Source organism: Papio anubis, chromosome 10, assembly GCF_008728515.1.
Source record: "Papio anubis isolate 15944 chromosome 10, Panubis1.0, whole genome shotgun sequence".
In the NCBI taxonomy this organism is placed as follows: Eukaryota; Metazoa; Chordata; class Mammalia; order Primates; family Cercopithecidae; genus Papio; species Papio anubis.
Window position 1 is genome coordinate 12,408,547 of NC_044985.1, and position 22,232 is coordinate 12,430,778.

The 22,232-nt window shown below is 43.2% G+C and overlaps 1 protein-coding gene across 5 annotated transcripts in view; it reads left to right on the top strand.

The window, feature by feature from the left end:
• The first annotated feature begins 240 nt into the window (after positions 1 to 240).
• Positions 241 to 22,232, top strand: part of CCDC93 (coiled-coil domain containing 93) — a 94,553-nt gene continuing 72,561 nt past the window's right edge. Inside the window, exons 1-6 of one of the 5 annotated variants that reach the window (XM_021923387.2) lie at positions 241 to 458; positions 5,791 to 5,904; positions 7,293 to 7,387; positions 13,157 to 13,268; positions 17,686 to 17,784; positions 18,525 to 18,581. In XM_021923387.2, coding sequence (XP_021779079.1) covers positions 417 to 458; positions 5,791 to 5,904; positions 7,293 to 7,387; positions 13,157 to 13,268; positions 17,686 to 17,784; positions 18,525 to 18,581 — 519 coding nt within the window. In that variant the 5' untranslated portion in view covers positions 241 to 416. Of the gene's footprint in view, positions 459 to 5,790; positions 5,905 to 7,292; positions 7,388 to 9,313; positions 9,398 to 13,156; positions 13,269 to 17,685; positions 17,785 to 18,524; positions 18,582 to 22,232 lie in introns of those variants that run through there. The other 4 variants (XM_009185029.2, XM_009185028.2, NM_001168740.1 and 1 more) reach the window with 4 other exon arrangements.

Consider the following 22,232-nt stretch of genomic DNA (forward strand, 5'->3'; position numbering starts at 1 on the left):
AGTCTGATTCACGGAGGAGACAGGACCCACTTGAGGTATCCGATGCCAGCGAGATGGGAAGGGAGCCGAAATGCAAAATGTCCTCAAGATGCAGGAGGAGCACCTCTCAAGCAGCGCCTGGGAGAAAACTTCAGAGAATCGGCGCGAAGATCCAGCACAACCCCAGAACCCGCAGCCCAGCCCACTGCTCCCCGGGCTGTTGTGGCGCAGGCGCAGTGGCGCCGCGGTCAGGCCCCAACGCGCATGCTCTGCCCGGCTGCGGCGCTCCCGGCCAGCGGCGGCGGCAGCAGCGGCGGCGGCGGTGGCGGAGGAAGTTTCCGCTTTGCACTTACCCCGGTAGCAGCTCCGCGACAGGGACAGCTTCCTCCGGACGCTTGGCGGGCTTCGCTCTCGCCTTACGACAGCCCGGTCGGATCATGGGGTTGCCCAAGGGGCCAGAGGGCCAGGGTCTCCCGGAGGTAAGAACGCCTCCTCCTTCCCTGACACGTCGGGGTTCCTGCTAAGAGAGGGCCAAGCCGCCGGGCGGCTGACTGAGCGGGCCCTGGGTACGATAGGGGCGCCCCGCCCCCTTCCTCAGGTGTATCTACCTCGGGGAAGCGCCGACCCTCTTCTTGGAGGCGGGGAGCGGGTGCCCCTGCATGGGCAGGGAGCAGCGGGCGGGTAGGGACAAACTTAAGCCGCTCCCGGGTCTCTTGGGGCGGAGGTGGCCTTCCCAGCCCGACACCTGACCTGACGCAGCCCCACGCGCTGGGGGGCCCTGGGCTCCCACCTTTCCGCCTGTCCGGGACAGGCTCCCCAACCACAAACTGCAGGGCTAGCCCAGGCTGCTGGGCGCTGGAGTCACGAGACCGCTCTCCGAGGCGGTCCGGGCTCTGGTGGTGCGAAGGGCGGTGACCTTGGGACGCCTACCGCCACCCCGCAGGGTCCCGGCGGCCAGCCCCACCCGCCTTGCTGTCGGGAGGGAATGCTACCCTCCTTGAATTGACCCGGACCGGGGCGGCGGGAGGAAGTTTGGGAGACTTGCGCGCACCAGGGAGGTGTCCCGCTGGGTCAGCGCGCCTGGGCGTTCGGGGTGGAACGCATGCCTGGGGTGCTGTGTTGGGGGGGACCGAGCTCTGGGCGGAAACATTGCAGCTTCTCCCGAAGAGGGCGGGGTTCTTTTCCAGAGGTGTTTGTTGAGTACTCACTTAGTGCTAGGGAGAGAGTCAGGAGTGGTTTGCGGATTTCCACGTTTGCTGGGAATACAGGGAAAGTGTATTCATTTTCTTTTGGCTACAAATATCACTTAGCATCTCATAGGTAGTTTGCATCTGTCGTCCCTTTCAGTTGATTTTACTCAAAGGCTAGTCTAGTTTACTGGATTCTGGAGAGAAATGGAATCCACGCCGCACCTCTGCCTTTTTCCTAAGGTTCTGGAGCAGGCATTGGGCAGAGTGACTGTTTGCTTGACCTGGTGAGTCTGGTCCCTTCACGCTTACCTGCCTGTGACCAATCTTTCTCCTCTGTACTCCTCCCAAATCCTCAGTTCTTTCTTATCACAAGTATCCACTAATTGAGGGATCACTGTGTTCTGTGTCCAGAAGCTGGGAATATAGTGATGAAAGGACAGATTTGTCTGTCAGTGTGTGCTCCCAGAATGCAAGTCCATTTTGTTGTCTTAAGAAAACCTAACAAGCATAATGTTGTCAGAACCCCTGTATTAGGTGAAAACTTACATGCATGTTGCTTTGATGGGACCCAGGATAGTGAACAATAGGATTTGTACTGCGACATTTGCAGTTTTCTTTTTTGCCACTTCTTTATTGTAGGCTCTCATCAAGTTTTTGCCTGGCCTTTTGTTGTTGACTCCTATGTGGTCTCCCACGTTCTACTTTAAATCCCTCCAGCCCAATGTTCCGCAGTACTATCAGTGGAGGTCTTTCTAGGGAAAAATGAATAAATAAATAAAAAGCAACCTGCCGCTGTATGTCCGTCGTTTAAACTTTCACTGACTGCTAGGAGGCCAGGTCTGATTCATCATTGTTTTCCAAGACCCTGACACAGTTCCGGGCAATTAAGAGGTCAGGGTGAATATAATCAAATTATTATCATACAGTTCAGAAGCTAGTAAATATAAATATGGATAGTCTGTGTTATTAGGCTGTCACTAGACCAGTTAATTCATTAACTTCGTTCTTTTTTTATTTTTTTTGAGACAGAGCCTCACTCTGTCACTGAGGCTGGAGTGCGATGGCGTGAGCTCGGTTCATTGCAACCTCTGTCTCCCAGGTTCAAGCAATTCTTGTGCCTCAGCCTCCCCAGTAGCTGGGATTACAGATGTGAGCCACTGCCCGGCTCAAATTCATTCTTTTTAACCCTTTACAAAGATAGCTAGACTGGGCCCTCCCTTCCAGCTTACAACAACTATAGGGGACGGAAATTGAAAATTTATTGGGCTTGGTGTAAGAGCTCATTGTTGTTCATCTTTGTGAGAAATTTAGTTTTAACAACTGGATGTATTAACCAGCCTGGTGGATTTTTATTGCTTCAAGAGAGGGTCTTTCATTCCCTGCGGATCAGGCAATTGCTCTTTTCCATTTCATTTCAGTGTTAATCTGCTAAGTGAATTTGGAGTCATACATTCCCATTTAGTGTCTTGTGCCACAATTACTTCACAAATTGTATTGCAAAAGTAAACTTCTCCATTCTAGGGGTGAGTGGATGGAAGCATGGGCCCTGCATCTGTAGTGGGGTGGCCAGTGGGTGCCCATTAGATAGGTGTTGAGGCAGTGATGATCCTATTTTTTTGTTTGTTATTTTTTTGTCGTCTTCTTGTGTTTTCACAATAAATGATTGAACAAATGAAGTGTTCCTATTTTACACCCCAGAAATTTTAAGAAAGTACTTATATTATCTCATTTTCTTTTTCTGCTCTGTCTTCTTGAACTACAACTACTATTTAGCTTCTCTTTTCTTAGAGTGTTTTCACTTGTAGATATTTCTCAACCATCCCAGATTTTTTGCAGAAGGGAGAGAAGGTGTGAATAATTTATATTACTTAAAATGTTTATGTCCACTAGGAACTAGTGAATGCTGATCTTCAGGATCCTTAGTGGACTGGACCAGGGTCATTTCAGAGACGGATGTAGCTCAGTGATGTCACCCCCCCCCACACACCACTCCTACTCTATTGCAGGGGATTATCAGTCACTTTAATAATTCTGTATTAACTGTATTTTAATATGTATACTCCCTTTCCTGGCAGTGTATACATTAAAATAAACTTGTTTCCATTGTCAGGGATGTGACCACCGAAACATTTTATTAATGCATGACTAGTTTAGGTTCATTTACTTTTTGTAAGCATTAGTAGATCATTCTTTATTTAATAAGTGTGTCCTTTGAACTTAATGCTGTTTTGATACAGAGTAGTAAACCCAAGTATATAATATATACTCCTGTCCTTAACCCATCAATAGTCCAGTTGGAAAGACAAGCATGTACATAACACTAGATATCTCATTTAGAAGATGTTGATACTTAGTTATATGTACAGCATAGACTATAAGTAAAGAAGAAATGCAGAAGGGAGTGACCATTTCAGGACAGACTTGTGAGGGATGGCGTTGAATGGCAGCTGGAATTTGAAAGTGATTTCTCAATGATTAGAGAATATCATAGCCATGGCCATGTCTTGATTGTTTTCGGGGTAAAGGATGAACCTGAAAAGATAGCTTGGTGGCCAAAGATCTGAATGTGAAACCAGACATCTGGAGTTTATCTTACAGGCAGTGTGTGTGGTGCATTGTTGATAAGGGCTGGGAGGGTGAGCTAAAGAGGGATAACATGAAAGCTGTGATTGAGGAAGGGGTGAACAAAACAAAGGAAGAAAGATGAAGAAGCATTTGCAGGAGTCCTGGAATGAAGTATGAATAAAAGGGAAGGGAAGATAAATGTGAGATGCATAGTAAAGGAAGACTTAACAGGCGTTGTTGGGTAAGGGAGGACTCAGAGATGAGTATGAGCATGTGAACCAGGGTATCTTATTGGTGTTTTATATAGAGAGATGGTTTTTTATTTTCTGCAGCAATAGAAGAGAGGAAAGGTAGTTCATGATAATAAATAGATGAAGGAGTATTAGAATATTTAGATGGATTTCAGTATTAGATAAAGATCTGGGGTAAAAGGAGGATATAAATTAAAAATTTTCAATCAAAATACTGATATAGGGCCAGGCGCGATGGCTCATGCCTATAATCCCAGCACTTTGGGAGGCCGAGTCAGGCTGATCATGAGGTCAGAAGATCGAGACCATCCTGGCTAACATGGTGAAACCTCATCTCTACTAAAAATACAAAAAAAAGAAAAAAAAAAATTAGCCGGGTGTGATGACACATGCCTGTAGCTCCAGCTACTCAGGAGGCTGAGGCAGGAGAATCACTTGAACCCAGGAGGCTGAGGTTTTGAGTGCAGTGAGCCGAGATCATGCCACTGCACTCCAACCAGGGCGAAAGAGCGAGACTCTGTCTCGAAAAACAAAAAACCAAAACAAAAAACAAAAACAAAATACTGATATACATATATTAGATGAATTTATTATTTTTAAGGCAATCCTATTATGTGACAATAATCACCCTTTAATATATCTCGGTTGGAAGCCTTTCATATATTTGTTTTTGAGTTCAAAAAGGGAAGTACAGAGAGGGATACACGTTTGAATTCCCTTCTTCGTTTCTATGCCTCTTGTCAGTAACTTCCGGATGAGTATAATGTTTTTTTTTGTTTGTTTGTTTGTTTTTTGGAGACAGAGTCTTGCTCTGTTGCCAAGGCTGGAGTACAATGGCACAATCTTGCCTTACTGCAACCCACACCTCCTGGGTTCAAGTGATTCTCGTGCCTCAGCCTCCTGAGTAGCTGGGGTTACAGGTGTGCACCACCATGCTCAGCTAATTTTTTGTATTTTTAGTAGAGGTGGGGTTTTGCCATGCTGGCCAGGCTGGTCTCAAACTCCTGACCTCAAGTGATTGGCCCCCCCTTGGCCTCCTAAATTGGTGGGATTAGAAGCATTAGCCACCATGCCCGGCTAAGTATAAAGTTTTTGAGATAGGGTCTTGCTTTGTCGCCCAGGCTGGAGTGCAGTGGTGCAGTCTTGGCTCACTGTAACCTCTGACTCTTGGGTTCAAGCGATTCTTGTGCCTCAGCCTCCTGAGTAGCTGAGACTGCAGGCATGGGCCACCAAACCTGGCTAAGTTTTGTATTTTCAGTAGAGATGGCGTTTTACCATATTGGCCAGGCTGGTCTCGAACTCCTGACCTCAAGTGATCCATCCGCCTCAGCCTCCCAAAATACTGGGATTACAGGTGTGAGCCACCACGCCGGCCCTGAGTCCTAAGTGTAAAGTTTTTTTTAGAAAACATCATAAAACCTTGTTCCTGTGTGTGAGGAGTCATAATCTATTTGAGAAGACTGTCAAAGTAAACCATGGGTTAGAGAAAAAGGAAGTATTGTGCTCTAACCTTCCTTTTCCCTGGATTCCTTCAGCATGTGATGAGTGGTATATACTACCTGGGCATGTGTCTCCCTCAGCTATGAAGATTAACAGCCCGTTGAGGACTGGGGCCCATTTGTGACTCCGGCAACACTGTCCACATGCTTCTGTGTGACACTTGCGAAATTTTCAGAGAATCTGTTGCGGTGATTTAGCCAATGTAATCTGCTCCTTGGCAATGAGATTGTGGTATCAGGGGATATACCTAGTGTTCCTTTATTCAGGATAGCTTTTACCAGCCACATTTTTACCTTTTGTTTTAGGTGGAAACAAGAGAAGATGAAGAACAAAATGTCAAGTTGACTGAAATTCTGGAGCTCTTGGTTGCAGCTGGGTATTTCAGGGCAAGAATTAAAGGCTTGTCACCCTTTGACAAGGTAAGGGAAAATCTTTCTAACCATTAGACTATCTTTTGTCAGAATGACATGGTTAATCATGGCAAAGAAAGGAGGAAGAGATGATGTTTTAACTTCCTCCATGTCTGTGTTTCCATTTCTTCCTAATTCAGATTCATTATGGAAGTGTTCAAACTTCTTTTCAAAGACAGAAATGATGCATCAGTGAATACGTCAGTTCCTTTTCTGTGCACAAAGCTTTAGGAAATGCAGAGAAGCAAAATTAATAGTTCCTTCTTTCAAGGAATTTAAAGTTCGTGTGGGGATTATCAAACTTACGGAAAATAAAATAATCAGAGTTAATAATAAGCTATCCCAAGTCAGTGTGCTCACAGACAGTTGCCAGATATTCTGTGGATGGTAAATGCTCTGATTTAGGACGAGAGAGAGATCACTGTGTGAAGAAACCTTTTAATTCAGCAGAACCTTGAATGATGATGCACAAATCATAGTAATAGGTGTTGAGGACACAAAGAAAAAACAAAGGCACAGTTCTCGAAGAGCCCAATTTCTGTAGAGTAGGGATGAGAGACAAGTAAACCAACATGCACACAATAAATGGCATGATGCAGAAAAGTGCCACAGTGGACTGTGCACAGAAAGGACGCATTCAAATCAGACAGGGCAGGCTGTGGAAGACAGTGCTGAGTGCTCCATGGGGTCACAGTCCCGGCTGTGCATAGCAGAATCACTCTGGGTTATTTTATAATACAGAACCCATGATTCACTCATGGAAATTCTGGTTAGCTAGGTCTGGGCTTGGGTCCTGGAATCTGCGTTTTTATTGGGCAACTCATAAGTGTCTAAAACAGCCAGGGGTAAGATTTACTGTTGTTTTTTTCTAATATCAGACTGTGTCTGAAAAGGATTTTGTTTCACAATGGGTTTTTAGTCTTACTCTCATTTGCATCTCAGAGAATTCCTAAGGGAAAGTAGAAGTAAGATGTATGGAAACAAAATGTCAGCCTTGCTGCCCATGTGTCTGGTCTATAAAACACAGAATGAATGTCTGTCCTTTTAACTATAAAGAGGATCTATGTACAGTATGTTCATTTAATAATAAAAGTCAGCTCCTCAGTCATGCCAGCCACATTTCAACTGCTCAGCAGCCACATGTGGCTAGTAGCTACCGTACTGGTCCTTGCAGATAACGGAATATTTCTGTCACTGCAGAAAGTTTTCCGTAACAGTGCCATTTTGGATTAATTATAGTTGATGGGGTAAGGAGGACACATTCTGTCTCTCTCAAGATACATAATTTTGTATGTTTACTGAGTCTGTTAGAGCTATTTATATTTCACCTACCTTTCACTTCTTCCATTCTCCCCAAATGAAAAAGAGAAAACAAATATTTTCTTTATGTCTTGCAGGTAGTAGGAGGAATGACTTGGTGTATCACCACTTGCAACTTTGATGTAGATGTTGATTTGCTCTTTCAAGAAAACTCTACGATAGGTCAAAAAATGTAAGTTTTTCTATGGAAAACCTAAAGGTGGGGAGAAGGGAACTAACTTTTGAGTGTCCACTGTGTGCCAGAAGTTGGTTGGACACTTTACATAGTTTAACTTTTATTACAATAGGTATTATCCCTGCTTTACAAATGAAACTGAGACTGAAAGAAGCCGAGGTCACACAGCTAGATCAAAGTTTGTAGTGACTACTTAGTTTATCTTTCCAAAGGCAGCTAATGTGGGTGGAAGTTGATTAGGAAGAGGAAAGGAGATGCTTTCCTTCCCCATTGCCTCTGTAAGGCAGAGTATCTTCGAGAGAAAGCAGCATGGGCTCCTTGCTAGAGATCTCACCTGAGCATACCCTGCCCAGTCTTTTGTAGTGCACCAGCTCACCAGAGGCTTGGCCATTTCATTAGACCATTTGGGATACCTGGTTCTTCTCCCAGCCCTCCAGTGGGCCTCTGTGTGACCTTCGGACAGCCACTCCTTCTGTGGGCCTCAGTTCTCTTACCCGTCAGGAGAGATTCCTGACCTCAGATATGCATGATTCTGTGACAGTCTGTTTATTCATTTCTCTGAAGTATTACCCTCTTCCAAGAGAAAACACTTCCAAAAAGAGCAAAGATGTCTTATAAATAACATATGAAGCAATAATGGTGGGAAAATGAAGCAACAGGGGGAAAAAAATAGGGACAAAAGGCAGAGTTGGGGATAAGACTACCACAGTGATAGATCACAAAATGCTTTGTTTTCCTACAATTGGCCAAAGATTTGCCCCTGTGTTTCTGGCAGCCAAGTGGAGGCAGTATCTGTGAGTTACTGAGCATCAGGAATGTTGTAATTTACTTTATACAGTATTTTCCCCTTAAGTTTCTAATTGCCTTTTTTTTTTGACAAAAGAAACATATGCCTTTAGCTGTAGCTCAGATCAGCCAGCCTTTTTTTTTTTTTTTTTTTTTTTTTTTTTTTTTTTTGGAGACAGGGTCTTGCTCCATCACCCATGCTGGAGTGCAGTGCTGTGAACACCACTCACTGCAGCCTCGACTTCCTGGGCTCCAGTGATCCTCTTACCTCAGCCTCCTGTGTAGCTAGAGCCACAGGCATACACCACCATGCCCAGCTAATTTTTAAATTTTTTGTAGGGATGGGGTCTCACCATCTTGTCCAGGCTGCTCTTAAAACTCCTGGGCTCAAGCGATCCTCTCGCCTGGGCCTCCTGGGATTAGAGGTGTGAGCCACCGTGCCTGGTCTATGCTTCTCAATCAGGCTGTTTACTAGCATGAATTCATTGTCTTCTTGAGGATGCTCTTCTTGGAAGCTTCTATCTTTGACCTCATTGCTTCCTATGCCTGTGGCACCCTTGATGTGCTGGTATTTCTTTTCATTGCATTGTCTAGTTTTGCCATTTCTTTGATTCCACATGTGCTTTCTTCCTAAATTCCCCTTGAGTTTTCCAGTGGTTGTTAGGCCCCATTTTCATTTCGGTATCCTTAGGGGATATGATAGACTCCCATCAGTGGCAGCATTCCATTATACTTTTAATAGATAGGGGAACACAGTATTTTTCTGTGTCTTCTCAATTCCTTGTCGATATTTCTGAAATCTAAAAGACACTGAGAACTGTTTTTTCTTCTTTTAGAGTTTGGATACAAAGCTTATTTGGAAGCAAAACATGACCTGAATTGACTGAATTTATAGCTTTATTGATCCACTTATGTGAATATTCATAAGTTTTGCTGAATAAATTTTTTTTTATTATAGAGTGTGACTCTAGATTTTCCTAGGTTCTTACATAATATATAATATATACCCCTTAGGTATTCTGAGGAGCTAAATCTAAAAATTTCAGAATTCTGAAACACATCTGACTCAAAGGGTTTGGATAAGGGATTGAGGATGTGTTATATTCTCTGGTAAGTGCTTGATGTGTGTCTCTTAAGTGCAGAGCCATGAACTGTAACTGTGGGCAAAGCTGGAGACGGGTTTACGTGACTAAGGACCCACCAGACTCAGCAGTGCATCAGGTAGCTCATTCTTTATTATCTGTAGAAGACATTATAGCCACAGGGTACTGAGTCATCTAAAAATCATGTCTGTTTGGTTTTGGAATGTGTTCTGTTTGGAGTTCTCCCCCCACCATAGAGTTTCTGGTTAGGTGCAGTTTAGACTAAAACCGTCCTATGTTTGCAGTTTTCCAGTATATCTAGTCAATTTAATGGGTGGGCTGGACATATGTCCAAGGAGCACACTTGCCTGTTGAGGGCATGGTTGCCTCTCAAGCTGTCTTCTTTATGTGCCCAATTGAAGCCTTGTTCCCTGTCATCCTTCTTTGCTGAGAGTTCCATAAGCTTCTATCCTCTACTTCTATCCTCTTCTGAAGCCCCATTAACAGAGAGTCCTATGGCCAGAGGCCCGTAAATGAGATTTTACATTTATAACTGAGTTCATTTCAACAACAGACATTGTATTGGGCATCTGTGTTCCAAGCACTTGGATGTGTATTTTATTATTTTACCTTCACTGCCGCCTTTGGGTAGGGGTTATCCCTAGTTTTATGATAGGAGTATTGGACCTGGACCGAGTTACTTGACAAAAGTTTCAGAGTTGGTGGTGGAGCTTGAATTTACACCCAGGCTTAATTCATTCTCTTTCAGACTGTTTGCAGGGGTGAAGAAAACAGTGCACTGAACACTCTTAAAAACTAAAGGAGTCAAACTAATCACAGCTGGGCGTGTTAAAGTCTTAGTCTAGGAAACCTGCCTGGTGACCTCTGTAATTGTCACTTTCTATGATTTTTAGGAAATCTGAGGGATCCACCTTGAGCCACAGGGAGAAGCTGAAAAGGGATTGTTAGATTTCTGGAAGTCTTTCTTACTTTCTTTCCCTGCCCCTAGCCTGCCTGCATTTTCCTCCATGTCCTCACCTTGGCTGCCAGGACTGCCCAGACTTGGCAGTAATTTCTGAGAGGTGGGTTTAAGAGGGTTGTAAATCCTAGGATGACCAGTGATAACCTTCTCTCTGGGCCTTTATGAACTGGGTGAGTAGGCTGGCTCTGAAGAGTGGCCAGGAAGAGCCATGTCTGAAGGCAGGGGGTTAGGCTGGATGGTGGTGTGGGTCCCAGCCTCTTGTTTTTAAGCTACTGTGGTTCTAGGCAATTGGTAACTCTATGCAAACCAATGTATCTGAAACCACAAGAGGGAGCTCTTCTCCTGCTGAACCAAAATGTAACTAAGGAAAGGCTGTATTATTGATCACATGCCCCTGTATAGATAGTTAGGACCTGCATTGAGCAAAACCAGGACTGATACTCATTTTCATTTGCTAAGCTTGGAGTTTAGGCAGCAGAACCAGTTGAACACTCATCTCTTCTTACAAGTTTCAAGGAAATTAAATAAGCTATAAAAATCTGATGGAGATCAAAATTTAAAAAAAGCTTATCAGAGGGAGAGCCTCAGATATGTTGCCAAATGGATTTGTTAGTGCTTCACTACCAAGCTATCCCATGCGAGTCCCAAGCAGACCTGGACAACCACAGGCTTCCCCCGTAGGGCAGGCAGCACATCTTATGGCACAAAAGATGCATGTGTCCCAAAGACAGGCTGCCTAGAAGGGAAGGGCACCAGGAGTGGCTGAGAGCTGCATGATAATTTTCTTCATCCTCTCAGGACTTCTGTTTTGTTTTAAGAGACAGAGTTTCACTCTGTTGCCCAGGCTAGAGTGCTGTGGCATGATCATAGCTCTCTGCACCCTCAAACTCCTAAGCTCAAGTGATCTTCCTTCCTCAGCCTTTTGAGTAGCTGGGACTGTAGGAATGCACCATTATGCCTAGCTAATTTTTAAATTTTTTTATGCAGACAAGGTCTCACTATGTTGCCCAGGCTGGTCTCAAACTCCTGGCCTCAAGTGACCTTCTGCCTTGGCCTTCCAAAGCACTAGGATTACATGCATGAGCTACCACGCCCCGCTCCTCTGAGGACTTTTGAATAAATCACTCCTCACCTCTGCTTCTGTTGGGGAGGAAGGGTGAGGGGGAAGAGGCAGCAAATATTCTCCTATGTGCTTCCCTCCTAGGAGGTAGATACTCCCTCTCTTCTATGAATGTGTGCAGTGAGGGATTAATCTTCCCCCTTCCATATTTTTTTCTGTTAACAAATTGGACCTGACATTTGGTCTTATGATCAGTGGGGTGTTACCGTTGTCCTCAGCAGTTTTAACCTTGGTCCCAACTTGTGAAGCTATTTTCCAGATACCGGACACTGTTTTTTATGTGTTCTTAGTGATCATTCCCTGGGGGACTGCTTAACTTTAGCTCCTAGGTCACCTAGTTACTGTTAATACTAGGACTGAGGGATGAAACCTACTAAGTGAATCACAGATAAGACAGTAATAACTCTCACCCAGCCCTGAGTCGGATGGTCATCTTGAGGGTATCTGTCTCCTGGGAAGGATTATTGAACTGTAGAAAGATAAAGGTGGACAAGACTTCTTTGAACAAGAAACACTTTTGGGAGACCCAAAACTTGTTGGATTTGAAGCACCTAGTAAGTTCTAAGTGACCCTTGTTTACCTGGACCTTTGTCTATTAGAGCATAGTACTATATTTGTTTATAAGGCCCCAGTAGCTGCTGTGACTGGCGAAGATTTTTTTCAAGGGTCTTGTGTGGCAATATAACCTATTCATGTAGGGTGATCCAGAAGCTCCTATTTCTCCAAATGGCCACAAGACCATGCCTGGTGACTGCTTCTCAGTGTTCCCAGGCTACATACCATGGCTTTGGGGTCAGGCACACCACTGAATAGTATCTTTTCTCTCCCCTTGAGTCTGATCCAATTAAGATAGTGTAAGAAACAGGAATCACATAGCTAGAGATGAAATGCCTACTGATTCAAGAAGGAGGTTTCAAACTGCAATAAAACAGACTTGCATACAAATCCCTCCGCCACTGCTGCCATAAACTGTCCTGCCCCAGCTCAGACTGAGCTGAGAAACCTCCCTAGCAGGAGAGGATGCTTACCTCCTGACCTACAGAGAAGAAAACTCTGAGGCCCCAGGAAGCCTGGTTCCTCTCTTCTCAGTCCCACCTTGTGGTCTTCTATAGGAGGAAGACGGAGGCGAGGTGTTGGAGAAAGGTCAGTGTCCCTCCTGAGATGCGGAAAATATCTCTTGTGTATGGAAATAAGAGTGAGGATATACAGTTCCCTCAACTCTAGGATTTATTTTAGAGTATCAAAAAATTAAAGGCCACTATTTATTTTAAAAATATTTTTGTACCAGAGGACTCCAAATCTCTTTTGGAAATGGGGCTCCATGTTTCATGTTAATATTCTGGGTACCTGGTGTAAGACCTGGTAATTGTTGCCTGAATGATATTTAGAATATTATTTTCAAACTTTTAGAAAGAGTAGATCAGTAAAATGAAATGTAAAAAGAATACGGGGCACTAATAACTTTTTATCTTACTACATAAGGATGTTAAAAAATAGCAACTACTACCTCTAACATCACCATCATTTTGTAAAATATTTTGCATCGAAATAGTAGGAAGAAAAACATGATAGAATAAAGGATGAAGGCAGTTTTGTGGCCACACACACACACACACACGCACACGCACATACACACCACTAAATTGTGCTTATTTTTCTCATTTTGCAGTCATCTAGGAGAAGCTTGTCATGGTCTGGACTAGCCTGGCATGGAGAAGTCCCAGATCCTTCTGTGATGCTGCCCAGACTTTAGAGATGCTATGCCTCACTCTTTGCTTGTTGCTTTTTCTGAACAGAGCTCTATCAGAAAAAATTGTCTCGGTCCTGCCAAGGATGAAATGCCCACACCAGTTGGAGCCCCACCAGATCCAGGGGATGGATTTTATTCACATATTTCCGGTTGTTCAGGTGAGAGCTTCTGAGTGATTTCTTGTCCTCTTAACATCAGAATTCCTGTAATGGGCCTGGCTTCTCCTGTAATTGGTCTGTCTGTCCTGGATCCTGAATGTAATGGGTGTGGTAATGATTTGGTACAGCAGAACATGGTGGTGTTCCTTGTCATCTTCAGAAGATTGCCGGTCCCGCATGTACCCTAGTTTCATGCTGTCACCTGATAAGATCTTTGAATGTTCTCATCTGACTTTGCATTGCCTTTTTGGTAAAGACAGAACTCTATAGCCTGGTATGCTCTGTTCCCTTTTGACCTATTCAGCTTGATTTCATTCCTTGCTTTTTGTTCTTTTTGTTCTGTCACTCTCTGATATTCATTCCAATTTCCCCAGGTTTATTATCCGCCTGCCACAGTGCGTTTGCATTGCTGGTTCCTTGGGCTGGAATGCTCTTCCATTCTCTCCTTACCTGTTTAATTCATATGGCTTGCTTCAACCCTTCAGATCTCAGCTCCACCAAACCTCTTCAAGAAAGCCTTCCCTCATCCCCTAATCCACAGCATGTTCCTTTGTGGTATGCACTCCTATGGCCACATTCCCTTCCTTCACCAGAATCTTCCTTACTACAGTTTGTAATCATGTATATCCGTGTGTGTGATTGTTTATCTGCTTCTCCCATTAGACTCTAAGCTGCATGAGAGCAAGTCTGTGTGGCTGTCTTGCTTATTGTTTTGTTCCCAGTACCTACCAGAATGTCTTACAGTTTATAGATATTCAGTTCGTGTGGGTAAATGCCTAAAGGGGAGACTTCTCTTTGCCTTCAGCTATTTCCCAAACCCCTATGATTAAGTGGCTCATGCCATACAGCTCCCAACAGCTGGCCCTCCATATTCACAGTTCCACATTTATAAATTCAACGAACCATGCATCAAAAATGTTTGGGGGTGTTGGGGGGAAACAATAAAAATAACAATACAACAATAGAAAGTAATACAAATTTAGCAAGCTGGAAAAAATATACAAATTTAAAAATACAGTATAACAACTATTTACATAACATTTACATTGTATTAGGTATTATAAACTAGAGATGATTTAAACTATGGGGGGGAATGTGTTTAGTTTGTATGCAAATACTGTGTCATTTTATATCAGGGACTTGAGCACCTGTGGATTAGTATCTAGAGGGTCCTGGAACCCATCTGCCACAGATTCCTTGGGACAGCTGCGTTCTATGCAGTTCTTCTCTATGGGTTTCCCCTAGGCATCTTAGAAAGAGGTAGCGCAAAGGGACTCGGGTGTGTTGCCCGCTGTGTGAACACTACTTCCCATCTGACCCTAATAGAGTTATTTGAAGCATTTATTTTAATCCATTACATTTGAGGAAAGTGAGAAATGTAATTTCCTTACATTTGGGAAAAATGAGACTGAGAGAAGGTGATTGATTTGCTTAAGGGCAGAGAGCTAGTGAGTGGTTAAGCAAAGGTTCCAATCTAAACTCTGTCTCCAAGCCTGTGCTTTTTCCACTCCACCCTTCATGCAGCCTCCGAGAAGGAAGCTACACAGCCCTAGAAGCTACAAGTTTGCTAGTTCTGTGTTAACATTATGAAATATAGGGGTCAAGACCTGGAGACCTCCTGGGTTCAAATCTGCCACTTTCTAGCTGTGTGACCTTGAGTAAATAACTTTCTCTGTTAAATTGAAATAAATAATAGCACCTACCTGATAGGATGAGAATTAAGTTAGTTGTATGTCTAAAGCACTTAGATGAAAGACTGAGCATTTTAGCAAGTGCTCTGTAAGTGTTACATAGTTTCTGCTATTGTTAGGTGTTGAATCTTCCCCTCCACTAGACTTTAAGTTGAATGCCATGAAATTGGTAAATTTGAAGCGAAGACTTTACCTTAAAATTGATTTATATGTTTGTTAGCCTTTCTGTCTTTCTGATACAAGGGGACACTACCTGATCATTTTTATGAAAATAGGAAGTTGGGGCCCGGTGTTGATTGTTATTGAAACCTCCAACATCACCAAACTGTGAAGTTGTTACCTTTCCCCCAAAATATGGATCTCTAGAGATTAGACCTTTTTTAACCCTACGCTAGGACTTTGGAGGCAAAAAATCTAGTCAGGCTGTGAGAAGAATGGGAAGTGATCTGCAGTCAGCTGGGTGTTTTGAAGGTCTAAATGTTCTCCATTGTGAGTGGAATGCTAGAGGGTTTGTCTGGATGGGAGAGCCCAGGCTAGTGGTTACGATTTCTTAATTTCATGGACCTGTAAAATTTTAAAGCAAAAATGGAGGTTGGCCTAGGGTTGCCACCTATAGTTTGCCAGGCAAGGACACTTTAAAAAATGACTACAATCTTGCTTTATCATTTCATAAAATAATGGCCATTTAATTCTCAAACTCAGAAAAAAGCAGTCCTTCAAATTAAATGCATTTAACAATGATGAAACCTACCATATGCCTGTAGCTTTTGCCTGTTTTTGTTTGTTTGTTTGTCCCCCGTGGGCACCAGTGAAAGAATAATCACAGGCCAGCAGTTGTAAGCCGTTGACCTACTTCTCATGTGATTCTAGAAGCCCATCACCCGTGTTCACACCATTTTAGCAAAGCTGTAGTAACACTCTCTGGATGCCAGCCAAGAAAAAAACAGATCTAATTTCTGGCCCCTGGTGGTTCTAGATCGCATCTTTTTCTCCTGTGTCGGACATGTGACTCCTGTGAAGGTCGGTATTTTTCTTGAGTGCGAGGGAACCTGTGGCAGAGATAGGCTGTCCAAGAGTTTCCCTCTCTAGCCTTTCATGCTGGAAACCCCAAAACATCTGTCAGGACCCAACAAGCTTTCCCTGCCTAATGGGATCGTGCCCTCCAGGATCCAGCCAGGCGGTAACTCAGGGTAGATCTGGGATTAGTGGAAGCAGCTCTGAAAGGGAAGCAGATGTGAAAAGCCAGAAACTCTGTCTCCCAATTCAAAAGAAAGCAGAGCTAAATTGAGTTGAGCAATGAGTCAACTGCCTTAGTTGGCTCTTAGTTGTCCTGGGCCACTTAGTTGTACTGGGATGGGTACAGGTGAGGGGCTACAATCGTTCTGAGTGCTCTCTGATCTTCTCTCTCTGCTTCTGGATTTTAGTCTTTGTCTGAGGTCACCGTTTGGGGGTGAAGTGGTAGAAATATGTGGATGATACTAACAGCAAGGAATATTCCTCATAGAGTTATTTGCTCTGTTCTGAGCAGCTGTTTCCTAAACATGTGCTTACTTGAGTTGGCTGCGCTTTTTGAACAAGCATCTCTTCCCACCCCTGCGGGAGCATCGTGCAGCACCGTGTTATGTGCCATGTGCCTGCTTTCCTAGGTAGCTGACCCTCACCAAGTGTGATACGCTGTTGGCGAAACACAGCTGCTATCCAAAAACTGCTTTTGAGATGTAGTAGCTCTCTCTGGAGGGGGAGTGGCACCCCCTCTGTGATGTTCATCAGTAATAAAGGGAATGAATGAAGAACCGGGGAGGAGAAGCAAAGGCTCTTTTTACACTTTACACCTTTACCCTCAGAGTGGCTGGCTCTTCTGCAACCTTTAGTGGGGTGGTGGTTTAATGATAATAACTGGAGTTTTCAGTTGGGAGAAGTGAAGAGCAGCTGTTTCTGGATATCAGCCTAACAAAGCTGGGAAACATTTCATAAAACCATTTGTCCAGCCTTCGCTGTAGAATAGTCTCTTGAGTTGTGACTCCCAGCTTTGCAGCTTGCTAGCTATGGATCCATGAGTAAGTTATATAGCCTCCCGGCACTTCAGGTTCTGTGAAACTCAGCCAGTACTATCCAAAGTTGTGAGGGTTAAGAGAGAATGTTGTGAATGTCAGGATAAACCAGTGCCTTCAGCTGTGTACTCAGTATGCACCATTCTCGAATCTTGAGTATGTTGGACAATTTTTCATCTGTCAAATGGGGAGTTACACTAGCATTCTCTGTGGTTCTCTCCCTTTCCCTGGTCTGTGGGGTAAGGAGCATAAGAAAAAGATTTATATGAAGATCTGCCAGTAGGACCAGGAAGTTGGGAGATAGCTCTGTTCGTTTTGTGCTTCAGGTATTTACAAATCACTCTACTATTTGTGATTTCATTTACTCCTGTGTTAGCTCTGTGAGGTGAAGGGAACTGATATACTTTTACAGAAAGGAAAACTGAGGCTCGATGATATGAAGTAAGGCTTTAAAGCTCCTGTATGGCTACTCAGTACTAGGTCCCATTGGATCTTAACATGTCAGATGCCCAGCTGGTTGCTTTTCCTATAGGACAGCATGTGTTGATAGCTTCTTATCACCTGGTCAGTTCAGCTATGCTGGTTTGAGTTCATGAGTTCTGCCATGTCTGAACTGGCCTTCATGCAGTGGGATTTTGTCCTTAGCAACTCATGTGTTTTCACTTTCTTCCCCAGTGGCTGGTGAAACGAGCTATAGAAACAAAAGAAGAGATGGGTGACTATATCCGCTCCTACTCTGTATCCCAGTTCCAGAAGACTTACAGTCTCCCTGAGGTCAGTATTGGGATTTTCTTGTCCCGCTGAGAACCAGAGTGCACACTTAGAGACTCCCCACCAAGGAGCAAAGTAAGCTCAGGCTCTCCTACATTCCCACCCCCTACTTGGCATCATTAGTGCCTCTTTACATAGCCACTGAGTGCAAAGCTCTGTAATTTTGTCATTTTCTCTGAATTTTAGTGTTTGATCTAGGGCTTTTATTATAAGAGCAATCGTTGATTTTTGTATAAAGTTTTTTAAGAGGCTGCTTGCCCAGAACATCCCTATATTAACAATTTAATAATAATAATAATAACAACAATCATAGCTAATAGCCATCATGTATTTACTACATGCCAGTCTCAGCACATCTTATGGCTTTTATTCTTTAATCCCTACTGCCTCCTGAGATAGGTGTTTTTATCCCTGTTTTACAGACAGAGAAACTGAGGCTTAGAGGTTAAGTAACTTACCTGAGGTTTCAATACTTAAGAGGATATGAAATGAGAACTCTTGTCTTGAGCACTACTCCTTATGACCCCCTTTTTCTTACTGGCTGTGTAGGGATCTATGTTGGAGCTATCTGCAGGGTTCCTAGCCTTTTCCCATGGAGAATATATTTCAATTTGTTAGAAAATTGGGACTTCTTCAGGCAAAGTAATGATGAGAAATCAATTTATAAGGCAGATTTCTGAGTGGTCCACTTGAGTTTTAATTTTCCCATGGGATTTGTTTAATCTCTCTGTTTTGTCTTGTAGGATGATGACTTCATAAAGAGAAAAGAAAAGGCCATCAAGACAGTTGTGGACCTCTCAGTAAGTTCCCTGGCCGTGTTCTTCTGTCAAAGCCCTGCATAGCCTCAGATAGCCCTTTGATTTAAATCACAAAAGTGCTGCTCCTGAGGTTTCCCTCTGCAGGGATCGCTTAGGAGCTAGACTCAGATGACTGTGTGAGGGAAGCCCTGCCTGCTTCACTGCTCAGGGCCAGGACAGCAGTATGCACAGGTAGAACCTGCCACACTACTGCTGTCTCTCCTCACTTCCAGTTTTAAGAAAGAAATAGCCAAACACAGAGCCCTTCCTAGTTTATCCCAGTGGCAGGTGTAAACTTTGAGTAGCTCTGAAGAGCAGATGATGAATGGGGATGATAACTTGAGGTTTCTGTCCCCCACACCCATGATGACTTTGCATAGACAGACTAGCCTCTGAGCTGTGTGTGGGAAGCTCTGGGATGGCCTTTGTCCCCATTCACAGTACATCTTAATCACAGTGAGTCTGCACATGTGTCCCCACTTCGCCAGCATGAGGGTTAGTGAAGCCTTTGACCCTTTACAAAACACCGTGGGCCAGAGCTGTGGAACCTTGTCAGCTGCACCCTCCACCCCCAATCTTCCGACCTGAGCTGAGGGGAACGAAGCCTAGGTGCCTGTGTGCACGGTCTCTCTCTTCTGAAAATAATGTATCGTGTTGTTTTGCGTGCTTTTTACTTCATCTAAATTATATCATACATCTAGTTGGTTTTCCTAGTTGCATAGATTCTTATATTAATACGCCACCCAAATGAAATAGCAGATATACTTCTTGTGCAGATGGCATGGGTTACATACCTTGTGTCATTGTGAAGATTGACATTGTCTGGTGTTTGTGGCTTTGTGAACTGGCTACAGAGTCTTTCCAGAAAAAGAATTCCAAACTGGCTTATCTTAAAAATAAATGTGTGGTCTACCAGGGTGATTACTCTGAAAAGAACAATTGTTTGGTAATGAAAGACATGAAAATCTCCTATGAAACAATAAATCTTGATCACTTTATGATTGTAATTTCTTTTTTTCTCAATTCCATTTTGGAAATGGAAGGGTTGGAAAATTTTTAAGAAGGTGACACTCAAAAGCCAGATACTGTTTTCAGATTTGGTGGCAGTATTAAACAATAATAAGAAAAAATGATGTGACCTCAGAGTTATTTTCTTTCCTGGTTGTGAAATAGGTGTTCAGTTTACAGCATCCTCAGAAGTTTTTAAAAAGATTGATAGATGTAGGGGAATTAAATTAAGGTTGGTTTTCACCTTAATTTCACAACACAGAAGCAACCACTTTTAATTTTTGGACATATTTCTTTTTTTAAACTGAACGGGAATCATACTTTAAAGATAATTTTGTGTTTTTTTCACTTACCAATGTAGGGCCTTTTGTATGCTGTTAAAAGATTCCTGCTGGCCGGGCACAGTGCCTGTAATCCTAGCACTTTGGAAGGCTGAGATGGGTGAATCACGAGGTCAGGAGTTCAAGACTAGCCTGGCCAACGTGGTGAAACCCCATCTCTACTAAAAGTACAAAAATTAGCCGGGTGTGGTGGTGCACACCTGTAATCCCAGCTACTTGGGAGGCTGAGGCAGGAGAATCGCTTGACCCCAGAAGGCAGAGGTTGGAGTGAATCAAGATCATGCCGTTGTACTCCAGACTGGGTGACAGAGCAAAACTCCATCTCAAAAAAAAAAAAAAAAAGATTCCTGCTAATGATATTTCTCATGACAAATAGTAACCAAGTAGTTCGATATGATAATTGCTTTCCCCTGTTTTAAATGTTACTTCGTCTCAGGAACGATTTGAAAACCAGGTGATAATCATATTACCTCTGAGGCAGGAAATTGCTAGCCAGCAGTAGGAGAGAAGGGGAAATTTTCTTTTCCCTATAAACTCTGTACTATTTGAATTTTATTCTAAGTGTGCATTACTTATTCAAAACTACATATTAAGGATTTTTTAAAAAATTTTTTTATAACAAAAGCCACATTCAAATGTTAAAAATTTTTAATGCTTGATCAAATATCTTCATGTGTAAATCTCAGTCTGAGCCCTGGGTAGAGAATGGGACAATGGTATAGTTTTCAGCGACAGAGCAAAGGCCAGCATAGCTGTCAATCATCCCAGTAATGAAACTGGGCCTGGCATCTCTATGCCCATAGATTAGTTAAAACCCCTAGAGGCACATTATTTTTTCTTCTCATTTTTAATGGAGTTTTTTGTTTGTTTGTTTTTAATCTAGTTCTGCTTGGTAATGTGATTGCAGAGAATTAGGGAATATGTGATAATGACAAATATTTACATAGTGCCCAAACATTGTTCTGAGTCCTCACAGCAATCCCATGAAGCAGTAGTTTGTTGTTGTTGCTTTTTAACAAATGAGGAAACTGAAACACAGGTAGGTTGTATATAAGTTGCCCAGTGTCACAATGGTGATGGTAGAGGCAGGACTCAAACCCAGTCTTGTAACTGTGCTGCTGTGAGCCTCTAGATAAAATGCTGTTTGCAGCTGATGAGAAAATAGTATCAGAATAAAGGAAAATGAGCCTAGCCTAGTGGCTCATGCCCATAATCCTAGCACTTTGGGAGGCCGAGGTGGGCAGATCGCTTGAGCCCAGGAGTTCAAGACCAGCCTGGCCAATATGGTGAAACCCCATCTCTACAAAAAAATACTAAAATTAGCCAGGCATGGTGGCATGTACCTGTAGTCTCAGCTCCTCAGGAGGCTGAGGGGGGAGGATCACCTGAGCCTGGGGAGGTTGAGGCTGCAGTGAGCTGTGATTGTGCCACTGTACTCCACCCTGGGTGGCAGAGTGAGACCCTGTCTCAAAAAAAATAAATAAAAATAAAGGGAAATAGAAAAAAACTGTGATTCCCTGGTTATAATTTGTATTGTTTCGTTTATTTCCTTTTTTTGTGAGTGAACTTGATCTTCAGTTGTTCGGCAGTTTTCAGCAGGAATGATAAAGAGTCTTCATGGATGGCTAAAGCTCAAGCTCGCGTTTGGGTGTTCCTTTTCTCATCTACTGAGAACAGCCCTGACTTCCAGGAGCTGTCTGCGTAGGTTTCTTAGCTGAGCTCCGTCACCGTTCACTTTCCTCCCTCTCTTCGGCCACTTCTGCAAACCCTTCCTTAACTGACTTGAAATGAGAGCCCCAAAAGCTCGCAGAGACTCTAGGGCTGTGGTGCATATCCCTGACCTATTCTTGTGAGTCAGTACAAAAAATTAAATAGCTCAAAATTATATTTATTGTCATGCTCCTCAAGGAAAATCCCTCCTTTAATAAAGGACAGGAAATCCTTAATTTTAAGTCACGAATGGAAAATTAAGGAATGAAATAAGGTCAGACACATAGATGGCTAATTTTTAGACCCAGCCTTTTATAAAATAGGTGTGGAGCTGCTGTGTATTTATTAAGTTCCTACCACGTGCCTGGCATCTCAATAGGCATTTAACAAGCATTAGCTCCTTTATCCCTCATTAACACTCAAGGAGTTATATATTATTATTTACATTTTACAAATCAGGAAATTGAAGCTCAGCAAGGTTAATAAATTCCCTCTGTAGCTTCAAAGCTAGGAAGAGGGAGCCAGATTTTGATATGACACCAGAGTCTAGCAAAGCAGGTGTCGGCACTCCTCCACTTTTCTGGCTTTTCACCTG